Source organism: Camelus ferus, chromosome 1 (assembly GCF_009834535.1).
Source record: "Camelus ferus isolate YT-003-E chromosome 1, BCGSAC_Cfer_1.0, whole genome shotgun sequence".
NCBI lineage: Eukaryota > Metazoa > Chordata > Mammalia > Artiodactyla > Camelidae > Camelus > Camelus ferus.
Window position 1 is genome coordinate 19,517,925 of NC_045696.1, and position 21,815 is coordinate 19,539,739.

Here is a 21,815-nt window from a genome sequence, read left to right on the forward strand (position 1 = left end):
TCTTGCTTTACGTGACATGTAAGATGACTTCTTAGGACATATATTTCCTACCTCTTTCCTAGATATATCACAGATAAAGCTGAGGGAATTAGATAAAAGTTTAAAATGAATCTTGATTAGTGAATACAGTTTAAGTCCTCACTATATGTCAGATACAACTGTTCCAAATTTTTAAGCGCCAATTCTTTCTTTCTAATCATAACCTAGATCAGACTTATTAAAATGTAAAAGCTATTGCTTCCAGAAATATTTTATGAGATCACAGAAATTACTGTGCTATACTTACCAGCCAAAGCAAGAATATATTCTTGAAATCTTGTTCCTATACGGTTAGTTGCTGTGCAATTATATCGTCCAAAGTCATTGTCAGATGTAGGTGCAATCTAAAATTATTATAATAAGAAAAGTTTAACAATTTTAAAACAACATCACGGAAGCTTTAAAATAGACTCCTTAATGCTTACTATCTTTACGCATATTCAATTATTCATAACTTCTTGCTAAAAGTCTTTTTCTGTTTCAAGTGAGCATTACCTCCTTTACAGATGTAATCCATGGACCTATACTATCTATAGGACTAAGTAAAATAGAGTTTATCTATCAATTTATTAAGTAGATAAATGTCATCATTTTGTTGTATCTACTAAATAGAAAATCACTAGATATTTATATATGATTAGCACACAGTTTGAAAAATATATACTCTGCAATTGCTGCAGACTTGACTTTGAAAACAGGAATCCTGTACCAGAGACATTGATACCTATTTGTTTTCTGAGTTTCAGCCTAAAATTAGGCAGATTTAAAGTTCAAGAAAGACTCAAAATATGTCAGCTTTCTCTTCTTTTTATGATTGTATTGAATATAAAATATTAACAAAGGATGAGGACACACTCAAGAGAAAAATATTTCCAGGAAGAGATTTTGTAAGAATCGCCCTGTGTAGCAATCCCTGTAGACAGGGACATTATCTTGATACCTAATAACAGTATCTTGCCTCTACTTCTGTTCAATTCCTATCATTCTCTTTCAGTTTAGGGGGAAAATTGCTGACCTCAATCTTTATAGATTGGAAATCCATAATTAAGTTAACCTTCCATGATTCTCTTGCTGAACTGTGGGACCAACCCTGTAATTCTAACGTACCAAAATTCTGAAGTATCAATTCAGAGAAGAGATTTGATGATAGTAATAGATATAATTTTCAATCCCAGTAACTATAATTAAGAGAGAATATGCTTACAACAAGAGTTGCTGTTAATTTCAACTCTATCCAAAAGGGGGAAGATGATTTTGTGATAATGGGAGGCTATTAACTAAACGTGCAATTTTGAGGTCCACTGACGATGATAATTCTGAAAGAGTACAAAAAAGCTGTGTCATTCATTCTCTAGTCAGTTGTCCATCAAGGAAGAGATCATACGTTTGAGGATTAGGAGCTTTAACAGCTCTTATATAAGTACTTCTAAGTGATTAAAATATTAATTTTCTTACATTCAGGTTTCAACATACAAAGCTATTTTAACTCTAAAATAATCTTACTAGTGAGAAAAGAATTTGACCAAAAAAACACGTTATTATACAGATATATGAGAGAGCTATTTGTATGGTATACCACTAGGGAAGAATGTGCATTGAATCAATGCGATGCAAAGATGGAGAGCCATGTCAAAGAATCCTGACTATTGCACAGCTCCTCAGGAGTAATAAACTAATTTAAATGTATCTGTCTTCAGTGGAACAATTTTTAAAAGTCTCAATTCAGTTTTGTTTTGCTTTACTGTTCCTGGCAGTTCACCTCTCAAGAACAAAAGTTTAATAATTCTCTCTGAAATAAATAATACCTTTATCATGCTGTATGATTAACAAATACAGAAAATACTCCTAGTAGCACAGACTATTAATAAAATACAGATCTCGACATAACCGGGCCAAATCACGTGCCCTGCAGAATATCTGGTGCGTTATAGAGAAGCTGTATGAAAGTAAAGTCCAGTAGTGGTTTTACATCCAATCCCAGCACAGTGAAATAATAGATAATTTTATCAAAATACATAATAATATACAACAGAGATATATGTTGTTTGTTTTAAAAATACTTAAATGTTAAAATATGCAAATTATTGTTGATATTTATCCACAAAGTGCTAGGAACATCTACTTACGACACCACTTCTTCATATTTAAATATGCGGTTAATATAATTCATTTTACTTAAGATGCTGGACTTTGATAGAATATAATAGATTAACAGACACAGTTTCGAACACCAAAATATATGCTGAGAGTACAATGCTAATAAAGGAGTTCTTTAGTCTCTTTCCTAAATCTTCCAAAACTTGATTTCCTCTTTCTGTGTATTCCATGGTGAGAAAACCAATTATTTAACAGCATCTTTACTTGGACCAAAAGGAATAATAATGCAGATGATCCAGAGCAGAATATTATTCCAATCAACCTGTTGGAAACTTCTGGCATCAAATTTTGCTCATACATTGAAAAGTTATACTATTCCCTGAGGAGAGTGCTCAGGAAAAACAAAGGAACAGATTTGAATGAACCTCAGAAGTGCATTTATTGGCATGGCAGGAACCCAAAAGATTCAAAAAATGTTTTGCTATGTTTTAAAATTCTTAAGTTAAAAATGAATACAAATATTTAATCAAAAAAGGGAAAACTTCAAAAATTAATTCAAGACATCTATTATTGACCAATTTGTTATTAATATTAAACTTGATTTTTTTACAGTTTTTATATATTCTTAAAAATTAGCAATTACATGACTATTATAATAAATAGTAAACAAAAATAATTACCAGGTACTATCCAGGCAACTGTAGATGCTAGTAATCAAAATTAGTCACAGTTATTATTGCTTTTGTTGTTGTTGTTGCTGTTGTTGTTATTTTGTTTTGTTTTATCTTTAAATTGGGTTAGTTACATGTCTATATTATTTACTCTGGATTTGAATTTAATTTTTGAAAATAGTATACACACCCACAAAAAACAGTGTAGCTCAAGGTCAGTGCTTTAACCACCAGATTACCTAGCTATGTATAAAAGTAACAACAATGGCAGTTTTCACTTTGGGGTGGGGAGGAATGCCGTTTAGGCAGAAGATTAAATGACATGAGAGCTTTATATGAGTAAGATATTCAAGTGTCAGTTCATAAAATGTTACTTGACATTGATTATGGAGAATTATGAGCTATTCTAAAAACTGAAAAGTGGCAAGGTGAAGTAAAGCACGGATGACGGATTAGTCTGTCATTTCAACATGAACTTACACCTGCCTGTTATGGACTGCATCGTGTCCTCCCACAGAATTCAACTATTGAAACCCTCATCTCTAATGTGACTGTATCTAGAGATAGAATCTTTGGGAAGGTAATTAAGGCTAAATGCGGTCATCAGAGTGGGGCCTGACTTTCTTATTAGAAGAAAAGACACCAGAGCTCGCTCTGCAGGTACAGAGGAAAGGTCACAGAGTGCACAGTGAGAGGGCAGTATCTACAAACCAATGAGAGAAAATTCGCCAGAAACACTTCTGGCACCTTGAGATTGGACTTCTAGCCTCCAGAAATGTGTGAAAAAAAATGATTTCTCTTTTTAAGCCACCCAGTCGGTGGTCTTTTGTTATGGCAGTCCCCATGCTCAAATAAACTACCCCAAACTGAAGTCAAGTCTAACCTCGATTTTTCACTGTGGTTAAATACCTAAAGTTTAGATTAAATCTGCCCAAACGTCTCTCTAAAATTGATCTCCCTGTCAATTTGCCAATTGATAGTCCTTCTAATACAGATATTTAAAAAAGCAATTTAAATTGAAATAGATTTAGACAAAGTGGCTTAATTACCAAAGAGTCAGTCACCCAAACATTTGGGGGAAATGATAGCTAAATCCTTTTATCAACCAAATATTTTCCTAAGTTTAATTACTGGGTAGAAGAGTCAATATGGCACCAATGAGAATATCTTTAAGTTAATGCAATATGGCTATCAAGTGTTATTCTAAAACATGTGTTTTTAAAATGCATGTATATGGAATTAGTAGAGAAAATGTAGCATCTTTTTAGCTAAATAAGACTGAAGAAAATTCCCAATTGTTCTGAAAGCATCATAAATTGGAAGGACTCCTGATCACTGTCAAGTAAATCTGGTTTATTTAGTAACGTGTAACTATGTAGCCAGTAGACAGCAGTTATATATGCCACTCTAAGGAGCAGGAAGGTGTAATCACAGAACGAATGGCTACTAGCAACACTGAAGTTGAACTTTTGGCCTTCAATAACTGACAAATTTTTCTTTCTCCCTATATTTTCCTCTGATATAATTGTTTATTTCTCAAAAATAAATTCATGAAAAATAATGACGTTTGCTATTTACCCATATTTCTATAAAAGTAAATAGTGAGACATTAATGGACTATGATCCAAATGTATAAAATTTCTCTTCAAATTTCTCTTCATGAAATACACAATATGGTACACATACACTACAGGATAAAATATATGTTGTATACTACATTTATATATTAAGATACTGAAACGCATTCTAAAATAGTAGATAACTGCTAAAATAATAAAATTTGTTGATATATACATGAAGACTTACCTCTAATATCATTTTTCTCCCTGCACTATAAGTCTTTAAATTAGTGGTGTTTTTAGCTGGCAAAACTAATTTCTCTCTTCTCCAGTGGACTGATGCTGGTGGATTAGATTTCACATCACAGCTTATATTGATTGGATTTCCTTCCCAAGAGTAATAAATTGTTTGGTTTGATACGAACTTGGGAGCATCTGTAAAGCAATATAATATAACATTATAGACCTTTTCTTTAAGGTAAATAGTCACTTAATTAGTGAAAACAATAGTAATTATTGTTTGACTACAAAAAGAAACCACAGCAATTCTAATTTCATATATTTAATATGTGATATCAGAACTCATAAAAATATACTATTTGACTGTTTCATTAAAGCATTTTAATATTAATATAAAAACATTCAAAGTTGGTCAATTATTAAACTAGTTTAATAGTTGTTTGCTTTTAATAATCTGACAAAAATTTCTATCTAGTAAATTAATGGCTCTCTATGTAAGTGGAATATATTTCTGAAAACAAGCCACATTATAAAGTGATAATTCAAGATAAAAGTTAATAAAATCAGTGATCTTGCATCATTTTTTAAATCTTATCTTAGTTATATAATTCCTTCTATAAAATATTTTAAGGCAGATATAAAATCTCAATTGAAATAGCAATACCACAACTAAACAACAAATATTGCACTGAAATATCATTTCTAGTTTTTAATTACTAGACATGATTTAATTTAATCAATAAGTTAATTTAAATACTGAGTTCCTATAATGCTCTGTGAATCTTCAGGCATCTGGATCAGACCTCTTTAGTGAAAAGTAAGAAAAAGTAGAAAACACATTATATAATTTTATTGAAATAATCTTATTGTGAAGACACACAGACATGGTTTTTCGTCTTGTTCCATGCTAGGACACAGACCGAATGCCAATCAATCATAACGTCAAGTCTCAGTATCTTGACTGTATAATTGAGAGGATTCATTTAAAAAAATTTACACAAAAGTATAACCCCAAATTAAGTGGTAGCTAAAATGTTGCTGATACTTATACTGATTATTGTCATTAGTAATATTAGAACTCAATATCCCTCATAAATTATCATTTCAAATTGTCTAAATTAAACGTTTTCTTTTACTACTCAAATTACTTAAAAATGACTTCCTCCCAGTTTTGTTACATCAACAGATTATATATCAGATATATAAGAATTATAATCCCCAGTACAAATGCATAAATGGTTATTTAAATATTCTTGTCCTATATATGCTTTACTGTATGTTTTTAATGCCAATCTCACACAGAAGTATAAAGTGTTTATTGAATGCTTCCTATACAACCATAAGCTTATGTATTTTATTCTATGTATCTTTTTAATAACCTTGTGAGGAAGATGTTATTCTGTTATAAGCATGAAGGATCTGGAGTAAGAGCTGTCAAGCTTATTGTAGTACTAAGTTGTAGGTCTGGAATATGAATCTGTGCAATTTTAACCAGAGTCCATTGTATTTCTGTTCAACCCAGCAACAAAATTATAATATTCAGTACTCGCAACATTTTAGTGATGTGGACTTCATCACACATTTTGAGAGGAATATAATTGGGACAATTCCTTAGGAGCATAAAAAGCCTTTAAAAAAAACTTCATAATCTTCATTCTACAGACCTGTCTTAGAAATCTTTCCAGAGAAAATAAGTAGAAATATTATCAAATGTTAATAGAAAGGACTTTCAGTGCATTGTCATACTAATAACAAAAACTCAGAATAACTTAATGTCCCCAAAAGGGAACTGGCTGGATAGTGACACCTATTGGCAGAGGTACTGAATATTACACAGACATAGTCGCATCTGGTTTTCCCTCAGCTTGCAACGTGCCCGCCCTTACCTTCACCTGACTGCCTCCAAAACTAGGCTCCACAGTAACCAAGCACAGCCTTTCCACAACTTTCAATGGTCAGTAAGGTTCCCTACTTTGTGCTCCCTCAGATTCTATGCTCTCTTTCAGCATAGTCATAGGAATTGGAAGGATCCATATGATTGCTTCTCTACCAAATCTGAATCTTATGTGTTAATGGATAAAGAAAATGATACCATATTTATTTTCTTTATCCATATATATATGAATATGCACAATGAAATATGACTCAGCCATAAAGAAGAATGAAATCCTGCCATCAGCCATTTGCAACAACATGGATAAAACGAGAGAGTATTATGTATGCTAAGTGAATTAAGTCAGGCAGAGAAAGACAAATATCATATGATTTCACTTAGATATGAAATCTAAAAAAAACCAAAACCAAATAAATATAAAACAGAAATCAACTCATTGATAAAGATAACAAACTGCTCTTTGCCAGAGAGAAGGGGTTTGGGGTAGTGGGCAAAATAGAGAAAAGAGATTAAGAGATACAAAGTTCCAGTTATAAAATGAATTAAGTCAAAGGATGTAATACATCAAGACCTGAAGAACACAGTCAATAATATAGTAACGACTTTGTATGGTGATAACAAGACATCCTGGTGATCACTTTTTAATGTATAAAAATATCAAATCACTATGTTCTAAACCTGAAAACTTATATAATTGTGAGTCAATTATACTTTAATTAAAAAAAAAAAGGTTTGTCTCGGTCATAAGCGTGTATCTGAAGATACTTTGTGCAAGATTTGTCTTGGTCACAAGCATATACTTGAATAACATAAGGTGCTTACTTGGTTCTCAGAACCATATGTCACATTTACTGGACATTAAATTGTCATTTAGTTTTTAATTCAATGGTTCAGTTAAATTGAACAGAATGTATTTTCAAGGAGAAAAGACAAAAAAAAGCTTTTTCAAAGCCGGTAAGATTAAGTGAAAAAAATCTAAGAACATAGAACAAACTAGGGGTGCAACTGTAAGGAAAGCCAAACTTCCTGATATTCAAAGTCAAAAGCTAAGGTACGTCTGCATCCATCTCTAGTTCTAGCTCTATCTATAAAATTTTTATTACTGCTTACTATATATGAAATATAAATTCTTTAGCATTATAATATTTTAGAGAGAGGTTTATGAATAATGTATTTGCATGTAAATATAGCCCAATATGAAAATCATACATGTTGATGTAATGATTAATTCCTGACTCACAGTATACTCTGTCCACAATACAGCATCTGTGTGTATATGTGTATTATTTATAATGTAACCATAAACTTAGGGCATGATTTGGCTTTTTTATAAAAGCAAGCAATTGCCACTAATTGCTTGCCTGATGATCTCAGTGGGAATTTAATTTGGAATTACTGATGCTGAATGCCAACGTGCTACAGGCAATACGTGCTATACTAAAAGCCACATTAAAAAATGTATTTGTGGTGTCAGATGGGAAAATGTTGACAACTCTCATCTACAATAAAACAGAAACCAAATTCCTGTACACTGTACGCTCTGTAAATATCAAAACAGTAGCAAGGCAGCAATATCCACTGGCACAAGACTGGCATGTTAATGAAATTGAACAATTGGTTTTGGGCTGCTTGTTAGAAAAAGGATGTGACTCTGGCAGAGGCAGCACACGAAGACTTCAGGCTAAAAAAATGCAGCCATATCTCATGTTGATAAATCAGAAATTTTAATTTTCAGAAAATTAGGCCTTTTCAGAAAAGTAGGGCTTTCACATCATGAAAGCCTTCAAAGGCTGTATGGAGGAAATAAATTTTGGCATCACCTGGAAATAAGTGAGTGTACAAATATGTACCTTTTTTTTTTTAAGATTTTGCATATAAATGGTATCATAGGATATTTGCCTTTCTCTGAGTCACTACATTTAATATGATAATCTATTTTGAATTTTGAATTAGTAAGAAATATTAAAATAGTGTATAAAATAAATCTGGTTACTGCTTATATAGATAAGATTTGTATTTCAAAGGTAATTTTAAAATAGCGCTGTCTTGCCTCCTTGTGATTAAGAATCTATGAATATGCTAAATCAGCACTTTGCTCTTGATCATCACAAGTGAATTCTTGCATTAAGAAAAAAATTGCCTGAAGTAATGCAAGATATCATTTGACATCTCAATAAAGAATAAATTTAATCCTCAAATGGGCATATTTACTAATATGTTAAAATATAATTGCCTTTTAAAACACTTCTTAATTATATTTTTTATTTAAAATGCATTTGCTATATAATTTTCACATCAGGAAAATTCACAGAAATTTCCCAAGTACAGCTCAATATTCAGCTTCCTATTAGGACATTGACGAATAAATTAGGTTGTTATCTGTTTCCAAATCACCGTTGAAACATTAAGACGTGAAACTATATCACATTGCTTCCCTCATTGTTAACTCTAACATACGCTGGGCATATTTTGGATATTGTGTTTTTATATCTGAACCTGATAAATGTAGATTAATAAGTATTTTGTTAAGTTATATTCACATATATTTTTCTTGAGTATATATACTGTCTCTAATAAAAGATTATTCTGGAATATATGAAGACTAAAGGGAATTGTTAATAAAAATATAAATAGGACATAACAAAAATACTAAACATAAATGCAAAAATGTCTTCTATATTCTAAAAATATCAAACATAAATACTGGTATCTTTCTCATTCTGTACTTTTTTCAACAAAGACATTCCAATTTTGATCTTTCCAGAAATATATATTATATATATATAAATAAACACACACAAACACATGTATATGCATATATGTATATACTTGAATTCATTCTACAGTGGACACATATATGCATCGTTTCAGAGAAATTTCAAGTTATCTGTTTTACTTGTTCGGAGGCATTAACTATTTGGAATTAAATTTTAAGTACCTTAATTTTTATTTTTTAAAAGCACAGAAAGTAATATGCTTAAAAGTTAAAAAAAGTGTTATTTTTTACTCATATTTTCAAGGAAGCAAAACTCATTTTCAATTCTGACAGTATAGTGGTATCATATATTGTACTTGATCCCTTAAACAATGTCCTTATTTTATCTGAATTCTAAACTGAATCCATGTTACCATGAAAAGGATGATACAATTCTGTTTTTTCTACATACCTTACTCCTACAATAAATTGTTTAAAAATTAAATATATTCTCTAAAAGATTGGGATTGATTTAGCATTTTGTTGATTTTTTGGTTATATTTGGTTTGATACTTAAACCGTTTATCTATTTTTCCATTATTGCATCATCAATTTCAAACACTGCCATCATAAGTTACCTTGGGAAACAAAATATTACATTTTTCTAAATATTAATGATTGAACTGATTGCACATCTCTGGTTAAAATAATATCAAAGTTTACGTTTACTGACACGAATCCATTTGCAAATGCTGGATGTAATTGCTTAGTATAAAAGTTTTGCCACCCTTGCTATTCATCAACATTATATTTTGAGCTCATAAGAGGAAAAGAATCAGATGTCTAAGGCTTCCTCTTAAACATTCTGATGTGCACCTCTGGGAAGGGCAGCCACTGCACTAATTATCCAAAGTTATTACTGTGTGTCTCCTTAAGCTAAGCGCTGTTTAAACGTGGGGGATTCATGTCAACAGGAAATCCTTTGTAGTGGATCAGGCCGATGCAAAAGTAAATACTTCTACTGCAAGGCAATACATGGTACAATTGAAGTGGAATGGGTAAGGTTCCTGCCTCAAAAGGTATCAGCACTGACCCTAATTAGGATGTGCAGGGAAAGCTTCCCAAAAGAGGGTGGACTTTAACCTCTTAACATTTGTGAGCACGTAAACTATGTTAAGCACAGTGATAATTGCTTCCCATGGATTGTCCCAAGTCTTACAATAAGAATCTGGACACACACACATACACACACACACACAATAGTGGACAAACTACACTGGAAAACAGAATTTTGCAGTTGCTGTTTATAAGTAAAATATTGTACTGGAAATTGCTTTAGGTCTGCCATTAGATTTAAGTTCCAACTCAGCCAGATAGCAATGATATGATCTTTGTTTCTTGCTTATTAATTTGGATTTTTTATTTTCTTTTCCTTCTTTATAGAATTATTGAATTGAGCTGGTTTTCTTTATCTCTAAGACTTCACTAACAGAGAAAGCATGAGTCTGGCACAAGTTTTTAAAAATATAAAGAGGGTTATAATATTTACCATATAAAAAGAGGCAGCAGATCATATAAAAGGTGACATTTACTTTTGGCTAAAACTATATAAAACCCTTGAGTAATACTAATTATTTCATGTGTTTAAAAGCCTCTTGTTGGTAGTTTACCATATACACATACATATACTTACATGACTATATATATGTATTGAATATATTGAATATATATATACCTATTCATGAATATATAATGAAAATGAAGAATAATCTCTCTTTAATAAATGTCATTTTACTAAGTTAATATCTTTAAAACCAGAGAATTCACAAGAAAAAATAATGTAAGAGGTCCTAGTTGGTGAAAAATATTGGAAAGTATATTATCTTCAGGCTTCCATGTCTAGTTAATGGTTACATGATTAATAAAAATGTATATATTACTGCATAGACTGTAAGAAGGGGATTTTTTAAACTGGATGTAAAGTGACTACAGACTTTAAAAATCAAGGAACTATGTTCTCTTAGCTATTATCACAGTGGACAGATCTCTAAGGAAATATTATTTAGATTTAATTAAATGGCAGCTGTTACAGGCAGAAGGCTGAGCTAGACCATTTCAACTGTACTTACACACATGACCTTGACTGAATTTCTGGTTTAAAGTGGCCAGCCTAAGAGGAAAGAGAAAGGCTTGCCAGGATCTGATTTTGTCACTTCTTCAATGTTGGGTCCAGGAAAAATATACTTCCAAGCATAGCAGGAGACATCAAAGAAACTTTAAGGACTTCCTTCAACTTAATGCAAAGTTGCTCCTGTCCTGATATTTAATTCTTTTCCTTTGGTTTGTTTCCTTTCCTTCCTTCCTTCCTGCCTTCCTGTCATTTTACAAGACTTCCTGACTTGATTAAAAGCTTTTTACTTTCTCTTGTCATTTGCTCTAAGGCTCTGAAGTCCTTTTCTTTTTTTTTTTTTTTTTCCTGAACATGATTTATTGGTGGTTGGTTCCTGTGACCTGAGTATAGTCTCACTTCTTGTTGAGGGCTGGCCTGGATTCCTGAATTCTGAGTACTTGTGAGAAGACTGGAGCTGATCACAAAACACAGCACAAGCTGTGGGAACTGACGTAGAAAAATCTTTGACTTGAATTTTTACAGGTTCATGATTAATACAATCAGGCAACTCACTATTCAACCTCACTATACAAAGTACTATCCATTTTGTGAATAAAATTGAAAAGCCTTGTTAGGGTAAGCTTCACAATCAATGAAAAATAAATTTAAGTCTTTTAAACTGATACTGATAACACAGTATGTATTGCCCTTGTAAACAGTATTGGTATTATAGTATATTTGTCTTGCTTGCATGCTCTCCAAATTATTTACATACTGTGGTGAAGTACTATTCTTTCTTCTAGTCATCATATTCTATGATATAAACTTTTCAAATTTTCCTTTAATATTAGATCTTAAGAACCACAAATACTAGCAACAATAATTTTATTGTATAATAGAATATTCAATTTTAAAAGCTTTGGCATTCATTCCTCACCATAAATCACAGTATAGAAAGATACCGTTTGCTTCTGTCTATTACCTCCTCATCAAAGCCATAATCACTACCTGGCCAATTTTAGAAGTGCTGTCCTTACCAGCTTACTGGCCTACCAGTTTCTATTTTAAGATAATGTTATTATCCTGTTTAAACTTTTCCCAAAATTCTCTTCACACCTCTTAAATCGAAAACTTTTATGATGATTTATGAAGTTTGAAATTAGCTAGCCTATGTCTATTCCCGTGACCTTGACTCCAGGTTAACTCTGTTCCTTAAACCCTAACCATCCCTAACTCTCTCCTGCTCTCAGCCTTTTGCACTTGCTGTCTCATCTGTCGAACTACTTTTTTTTTTTTTACATATTTCATATGAATATAGTTGTGTGTGCTCCATCCCCCTAATTAAAACATAAATTCCATGAGAGCAAAGGTGATGCTGCCTTTCTCACAGTTCTGTACAGCGCCTGACTTTATATTTGACACTCAGTAGATACTCAGTAAACGAGAGTTAATTGAAATGAATGAAAACATAGGAAAGTATGTATTCTAGATAATATCACTCTACTTAACAGAGGAAGCAAAGTGTAGAGATGTTTGCTTGAATTTCCTAAAATCACAGAACCTGGTACTTCAATCCTGTATTAAACTCCATAATCATGCATTGTCTTCCACAGACTCCTATTGCCTATTTTGTGAAGAAGCCAACCCCTTAACTGGCTAAGAATTAACTGTACATTTTTTAAAATATATCTAAAACACCTCGACTCTTTTTTCAGTCATTAAGTTTTCTCATTTGATTTATGCGGAGGGCAACTACCAAGGGAATATAAACTAATATATCCTTTGGCACATTTAGAGGGTAATTCAATTAATAATTTCATAGATTTAGTTCTGCTGTATGTTCACTCATATGCAGAATCAGCTACGGCAATTAACTGAATTCAGTCCATGTGTCATGGGAATTCTAATGGCTACATGGAATATGAAATTAGATGTGTGCTTACTGCCAACTAACCATACACTAGGTGTGCATTTCCTGTACTAAACTTGAACAGCCAAGTTATGAATAAAAGCTCAGCATATTTTATAGCCCTGAAGTCATAAGCATCATTTATATTAATATATTCCTATATGTGACTTCAAAGCATATGCTGAGTTTCTACTTTAATTTGACTGTTATTAGTGCCTTAAGTATTACTGATCACAAGAAAAGTTTGATCATAAGTAAGGTGAATTATTCCTCTTTCTATTATTCTTCTTTGCCTTGTCCTAATCTCTCTCCTCCTTAAATCATTCATTCAAATACTAATAAAAGTATTGCACCACCTATGGCTATTCTGTTCTCTGTTGTTGCTTTATATAATTGAATTTTCCAGAAAAGGCTACAGTATTTTAAAGACTGTATTATGATGGTGATGATGATGATGATAATGCAGAATTTCACATACAAATTCAGGATACAAAGCTTAAGCGAATCTCTTTCACAAAAATTTCCGAGTTATCAAAAGAAGAGTGGCTGCTCATACAGATAAAGCAGTGTGAAAGTTGTTTTACAAATAACAATAATGTTATTTTCTTCAGAATTTGATTTAGTAGTAGTACATTCTGTAACACATGTAATTTGTGCTTATTGATGTCAAACAGCTTTAAAGTTTGCCCCATTATTAAAATTGAAAGGAAAACTATCATAAAATGCAAATTGCTTATCTAGTGATTTAACTTGATGTCTAGATCATTCATTTTATATGTGGTAAAAATAGCTCCACAAATTTAATTAATTCCTTAAACTCCCCAGCTCTATCAAACCCTGATGACTTAAAAAAAATCAAAAGCAAATTAAAACCTTTTCACTAGTATATCTTCAAGTCCTTGGCTGCACATCTAGAATGTTGCTTATTTTATGCATAATGGAGTGGCTGGGTCATAACAATGGAACACAAACAAGAAAAACTCAGTATTATTGCCTGCATCATCACTATCATCATCATCACAGTAGTATAAACAATGCTGGAGACAATGATGATGATAATAGCTAATGTGATGCTTATGACTGGCCATCAATATTTTAAGCATGTTATATAATTAACAAATTTAATAGCAATTACATTACCTTAGATAATATTATTGACACCATTTTACCTTTATATTTATCCCCTTTGAGCTGAAAGACTGAAATGTAGGAATTACGTAAACTTTTTCTACATCCTTTTAAGTCTCTTAATTGAAAACTGAACATTGGTAACAAATTGTCACATATTTGCAACTTTCAAATAACCAAAGTATTATTTAATTGGATTTAGATAATTTCTTTCTCCTTAACTACTGTTTATGTTGACATATATTGTATATATTTAATGTGTACTTAGTTAGAATAATTTTTTAGTTAAATAGGTGATAAATTATCATCAAAATTTAATGCTTTTTACATAATAGGGCAAAATAATTTGAGCCAAGTAGAATAAATAAAGCAATTCAAGTTATGACTAGAAATGAATCACATGTGATACATTTTGGAGCATCGCATCATAGTAAATGAAAACCAAAAAATGTACAGCCTCTCTTAAAATGATAGTTTATTGACATGGGTTTCCCCTTTTAGACAGTATTTTTTAAGCTAAAAAATGTGTACTCTTTATTTTTGTTTCCCTAGGGTGAATATACTTTAAGCACTAATAACTATCAATTTAATGAAAGAATACGGCAATAAATATAAAGCAGCTGGTACTATACTATTATGTACAACATTTATGTTACAAATATTTGATAGTTTTATAATAATATTAATGGATTTAATATTATCGGTTAATTTAAAAGTATAATTAAAAGAAGCAAGAACCCATTGAAAATCGTAGTCTGAATGTGAAACATCATACCTAACAAAATTAATCAAGGAAGCAATTTTTAACCTTTTATGTTTATTTAAAATTTTTTTTATTGTCAATTTGATTAAATAGGTAACTACACAGTTTCTCAGACACCTATAATTCTAATTCAGCCAAGTGAACAAATCTGTGATAGTGCCTTTGATTTTGATTTTCCAAAATAAAACTCTAAATTTAGGAAGAAACAAAATACAGATTTTAGGATATCGATTACATGCAAAAATATCTTTGGGATTTCCCAGAGAGCTTCTGAAAAATCACAGATATGTGTATCTTCTTCTCCTCAGAAAAAGAGAGATGTTAGAAATAAGCTTGTCTCTGTGGATATAACTTCACAGTGGAAAAGTTTTTACTCATTCTAGAAAAGAATATCTAATTGTGCCAAACCAAAAAAAATTAAATAAAATTTTAAAATAAATGTGCAAATATCCAAATAACATTGTTATCTTGGTTTATTAAGATATGATCTGGAATTTTTACATATCTAATTCTTATTATTAGGTAAAAACTAAAATAAAGATCTTTTTTAAATAATTAAAATAAGCAATTATAATGAGAAATATTGCACAGGGCAAGAAAAATTTTTAAATCAATTATTTTAGCATTGATGACCCAGAGTATTGGTAACAAAAATTAACCATAGTAAGAAGTTTGAGAAAATCACACACACATACAAATTAATGCATCAAAAAATAGGATGTATTTTATGGTATTAGACTGCCTGCATTGATAATTGCTCTTATAATCACAGGAGACTTTTCAGCAGGCCCAAGAAAAATCAAAATTTCCTAAACATGATTATCATTGAATTATTTGTATCTATAGGAACTCTCTGAAATCTTGCTATTTATGAAGCATTCTGAGATACCAACAGTTATAAAAATCCAACAGAAGATTTTTTTCTCTATTACTGCTCAGCTGTATAATCTCTGTGACACATATTTAATTATAAGTGCATTAAATTATATGTTATTTTGTACTTTCTATGTTGTTCCATATAGGTAGACTCCAGTTTTCTAGATACAGTGTAATATTTTATGTCCTTTCAATCATTTTGCATCTTTGAAAAACACTAATAATATACTATTTCTAGCGTCATACAATGAATATTATGAAACTAGGTAATGATTATGAAGGTTCTTAAATGAAGATACAGAAGTATCATTTACTTCTTTAATGTCCTTAAAACAACTTATTGAAAATTATGTTGGTTTTTCTTATTCAATATGCGATGATTATGTAAGCAAGTCTAAAGCAATTTAGAGAAACATGTAAACGTAACTATTTTCACAACCTGAATATTCTTTTTAAATTAACTACCTGAAATTTCACTCATAGGCATGTGCTTCTGATATGGCTGATTTTATTCAGCAAATATTCTCTCCAAAAGCCCTCCCAGTAGAAGAGGGGTGTATTTCCCTGCTGGATTGATGTTAGGCTTAACCACATGACATGAGCAAACACTTACAAGTTGCTTTCATTATTGAGTTGTTCTCTCATGTTTCTGCCATCACCGTGATATAGCTTCTTCCCTCTAGTGGCCACCTCTGCAGCCTGGTTTCTAGTGTTACTGGACTGTCACATGGAGTTAAGCATTGCTGGTTGAAGCAGAGCTCCCTATTCAAGGGCCGCCTGGGTCAGCCAATTCCAACTGAGCATGAGAATTAATATTGCCTGTCACTGACTTTGGGAGTGTTTATTATGTACATTTATTGTGACATTAGCTGATGGAATACCCATTTCCCTGCCCTACTTTATTTATTTTTTCCCTTAGCCATTTTCCCTGATTCTTATACTATATAGTTTGCTATTTTGTTTTATCACTGGTTTTCCTTGCTAGAATGTAAGGTCCATAAAGTCAAGTGTTCTTGCTTGCTTTATTATAATTCTACATAGTTAACACCTGGAAAAGTGCTTGGTGTGTAGTGCACGCCTGATAAATACTGTTGAACGAAAAAAAAAATGTAATTAAGATCCCAACCTCAGTAGGCTTAAATTCATAAAATAAGTTTAGACCCATCTCTTCCTCTTTACATATCAGGAAACTGAAGCTTGGGTAATTAAATGATGTGACCAATGACTTAGAATCAGATCAAGCAGATTCATTAATATCTAAGACCAGCTGCTAATACTAAGACATTTAAATATTATTTTAGTAAAGCCCAATATATATATGAACTATGTATATAAATTTTATGTGTTTGTGTATATATATATATGTATGCAAGTATATGTGTATGTATATGTGTGTGTGTGTGTGTGTGTGTATGTATGTGTGTGTGTATATATATATATATAAACTAGATAGCAGTTTAAATCATCACAAATTGTGAGCTGGCTTAAGTCCATGGACAGGTATCAACAATACATTCACAATATTAGGAAAAGCTAGTCCTTGCCTTTGCTTCACTGAAATTAGGTAACAACATTGAGAGGATTTAAGGATTTATGGCTACAGAGCTCTGGCTGCTGGGATTCAAGTTGTTAGAATGGTCTTTTTCAAGAAAAGTACCTTAACTTTGGATGGTCATGCTATTAAGGACTAAGGGGTCAGGTAGTAACTCCAACAAGGTAAACCTGCTGGCACCACATGCTAAGGAAGAGGAGGATGTGGTCCCAGTGTGCAGCCTCATCCTGCGAAGTTCTGTGCTAGTTCCCTCTGTGAGGTGGTCCTCTCTGTCAAATCCAGAAAGATCATTCCCAGAAATGAATTTTTGTGTCTCCTCCAAATTGATATGTTGATCCCCAATACTCAGTGTGACTGTATGTGTAGGTGGGGCCTTTGGAAGGCATTAATTTTAGATGACGTAATCACCAGGATTAACACCCTTGAAGAAGGAGGAAGAGATTGGAGGTGTCTCTCTTCCCACCTTCATGCCCCAAGGAAAGGCCACGTGAAGACATATCACCAAGACCCTGAGTAGTCTGGCATCTTGATCTTGGCCTTCCAGCCTCCAGAGTCATGAAAATTAAATGGCTGTCTTTAAGCCACCCAGTTTATGAGATTTCGGCATAGCAGTCCAAGCTAAGACATTCACTGTACCAGTGAGAACTAGGATCCCTGCGACACGGTCTTCATTCTAGAGGAGGGGCAGAAAGCTGTGGCAAATTGTAGGGAGAGTTTGATATTTCTGGACAATTAAGTTACGCAGGTGCCAAGAGCTAGTGATAAATCCAGTAGTTACACAAAATGACTAATATTTGTTTGTTCATGTCTAAGATTTATCCTCTAAAAGGGTATTTCCTAAAATTCCTTAACTTTTCATCGTCATAATCTCTGAAGTACATTTTAACATGATTTAATCTAAATCAAATGATATCTGTCAGAGATAGACAAAAATGTGCTAAAACTAGAGTAAATTATAGTATCTGTGCACATGAAGAATGTGATATTTCAAATTTTCCCAAAAGGCTCATGTAAAGTTTGGGTTAAAAAAATACAGCTGAGCAGTAAGAGATTTTTTTCACCTTTCTCTTTTAATGTCCTTGTTCTTCTTATCTTCTGGATGTAGAGATACACTTTATATTTCTTTCAGATGCTGTCCTTGAAATCATCATGCTGGATATAAAATCTAAATAGTTGCTGACATTAGAATCAATTTACTTCTGCAAATGAGCCATCTTCTTTAAAGTCTGAACAATTTAAATGTATTTTGGTGAATGGACAAGGTAGGTCATAAGACAAGATTTTAATCACAGGTATAAAATGTGTGTCTGCTATCAATAAGGAATTTTTCTTATTTCTAAGAGTATACTGAGATACTTTTTTTAAATGTTAAAATCGTGGTCAGATCTTCCCTCTACTGCATCCTGTACATGCAGCAGAGCACGCTATTGGAATTAGTTATTTTGAGAGATTGCAAAACGTAAGAAAATAATTGTGTGATAAAACAAAGTTTTATTAATTCTATGGAATCCATATAAGTATGGAAGTAACATGAATCTATGTTATAAGAGTAATTCATATCTCTATATCCTTAAAAGGTTTTTGACATTTTGCTAATGACTTTCATACCACAGAAGAAAAATTCATTTAGATATTGCTGTTTATCTAGTAAGAAATAAAAGCAGGTGCAGAGAGCTCAATGGGAAAAAATGTAAATGAAAAGTTCAGTATTTCTTAACAGGCATTGTTACCACGTAGCTGTTAAATTAAACTTATCACATAAAATAATTAAGTCTAATAGGTAATAAGTAATGAGCACCTAGTAACACAACTTAATGATATTGTAATTGTAATCAAACATACTATGTAATTGGTGCTTACTGTATTAAACTACATGTCACATGCCTGTTATCTCCTTGGTTTTATAAATTGGAACTTTAGTTCAACTTGTGCTTCTTAGAAAGGGTAATGCCTTTGAAATGTTGAAAATTAAATGGCGGGATGCCAAGGAATCTGCCTAAACTGAAACACAAAAGAGGTTTTGAACAACAAAAAAAAAGTGCAGTCTAAACACCTTAAGTTCAGTGCTATAATAATAAATGTGGTTGGTATCAAATTATAAATGGCTCCATTCTTTTCTACTCATTCTTAGCAATAATACAGTGTAGTTTCCTGAATCACGTAGTAAAGACTATCCTGGTAAAGTTTTTGTCACACTGTATAATTTCTTTGTAATCCTCATAATTTCTATACTGTTTTGAATTAAAGAAAGAGAATAAAAATATTCTTACCATTTCTAACATATCAATGTTTATTTACACTAATACTTTTTCATGATATTACATTTCATTACATTAAATTTTTATTACTATAATATTGTCACTAAATAAAATATCCTATTTTATAATGACACAGGCTTTAATTACCAAGAAATAAGCTTATCTGATAGCGCCAGTACTAATCATGGTTGTTGTGTTACATTATCCCACTAGAATTTCTATTAATCTTCATAAAGGAAGAGTATAAGATTTATTACAACCAGTAGTATTGTAGGTGTAAAAAAGTGTTCCGACTTTCAAAATATAATGACACCAATTCACAACAAAGTTACTTATAAGTGAAATTACTTTTAAGTTTACTTACAAATGAAAGAGAGAAAACTGCTAAATTTTAAATTATAACCATGGTTACATATTCTAAATGATTATTTAATTCCATACCCCCAAATAATAACTATAGACAAATGATAACATAGTGGCATTTTTCTCTGTTCCTACCACATGAATAAAGTCTGAATTTTAGCAATGAATGCTATTGAGATGAATAATTATTTTATTTTCTACTTAAGTATGAATTATCTTTTCATATTTACATGACTTACCATAAGTTCTCACCATTATGTTCATCCACTTTAAACATTTTTTACATGACTCAGTTTTAATAAATTATAGTAAGTACCTAGAAGGTGATCTCATATACATACAATAGAGTTTGAGCACATACATGGGCAAATTTACATCTTGCCAAAGTTAAAATTTATGCTTAAATGTAGTATAAGGTTTGAAAAATGAGCTGGGTTCCCAACATATTTAGTATTGTCCTGGAGTTCATGAGTAAATTTGTGAAAAAACAGAGCATTTTGATTAAAGCATATGAAGACATACTATAAAGAATCTGGACTTAATCAAAGAGGAAGCTAGACTTCAAGAGACTTATAAATAATTTGTAACAGATATTTAAAAGGAATTCATCATGGGGAGAAAAAAAGAGATGGTAGCTTAAGTACAGAATTCATGTGTTTTTAGATCTGCAAGAGAAACTCCTTTTATTTAGAGATTGAAAAAAAAGGAAATATGTCAATTAAATGCATGATTAAAATCTGATAGTGTATTTATTCATCTTAAAATATAAAACATTTTCCTTTGCTTTACCTGAAATTCAGTCTACATAAGGAGAATTATTCTTCTTACAGATAAAGAATACTATTAAAAATCTGAACATCTAACTTTAAGCCTCAGCTAAAGCTGAGGTAGAGAAACAGTGTCTCACAGATCATTGAGACAGAAGTTCTAACATATATCTTATTTCTCATTGTTCTTCTCATTGATCATTGAGACAAAAGTTCTAACATACATGTGTCTCACAGATCATTAAGACATGTGAGTGGAATTCTAGAGATGAGAAAGAGATTAGGACAGGACAAATATTTGAAGACATAGGGTCAAAAACTGCCCAAATATATTGACAAGTACAAAACTACAGATTCAAGAAATTCAGTACACTCCAAAAAGGATAAACTCAAAGACAGCCACGTTTAGACACATCCTAGTTAAAGCTATGAATAACTTAAAGGTAAAGAAAATAACTTGAAAGCAGCTTTAGAAAAATGACACATGGCATGCAAGGGATATATATTTCAAATTATCATGGATTTATCATCAGAAACCAAGGAGGCTAAAAGACAGTGAATCACATCAACCCAGATTTCTTTCCAGGGAAAAAAAACCTTCAGGAATGACAGAGAGGGAGAACATTTTCAGATGAAAAAAAAATTATAATAATAGACTCTGTCCTGAAAACTATGCTCTACAAGAAATGGGGAAGAATCTTCTGGCTGAAGGTCAATAATAGCAGAGGGAAATCTAGATCTTTGGATGCAGGATGGAGGAAAGACAAAAAGAAATGGTAAAGGAATAAATAAATAAATAACAGTTTTTTCTCTTCAGTTCCTTAATATATTTATAACTCTTTAAAACAAAAATTATCATCATTTCTAGTGAGATTTTCCACGAATATGAATATA

General features: G+C 31.6%; 1 protein-coding gene across 1 annotated transcript in view; it reads right to left on the reverse strand.

Annotated features, from left to right (window-relative positions):
• Nucleotides 1–21,815, reverse strand: part of NCAM2 (neural cell adhesion molecule 2) — a 433,297-nt gene that overhangs the window by 90,560 nt on the left and 320,922 nt on the right. Inside the window, 2 exon segments of the mRNA XM_006192306.2 lie at nucleotides 287–383; nucleotides 4,614–4,801. Of these exon segments, the coding sequence (XP_006192368.1) occupies nucleotides 287–383; nucleotides 4,614–4,801 (285 nt within the window).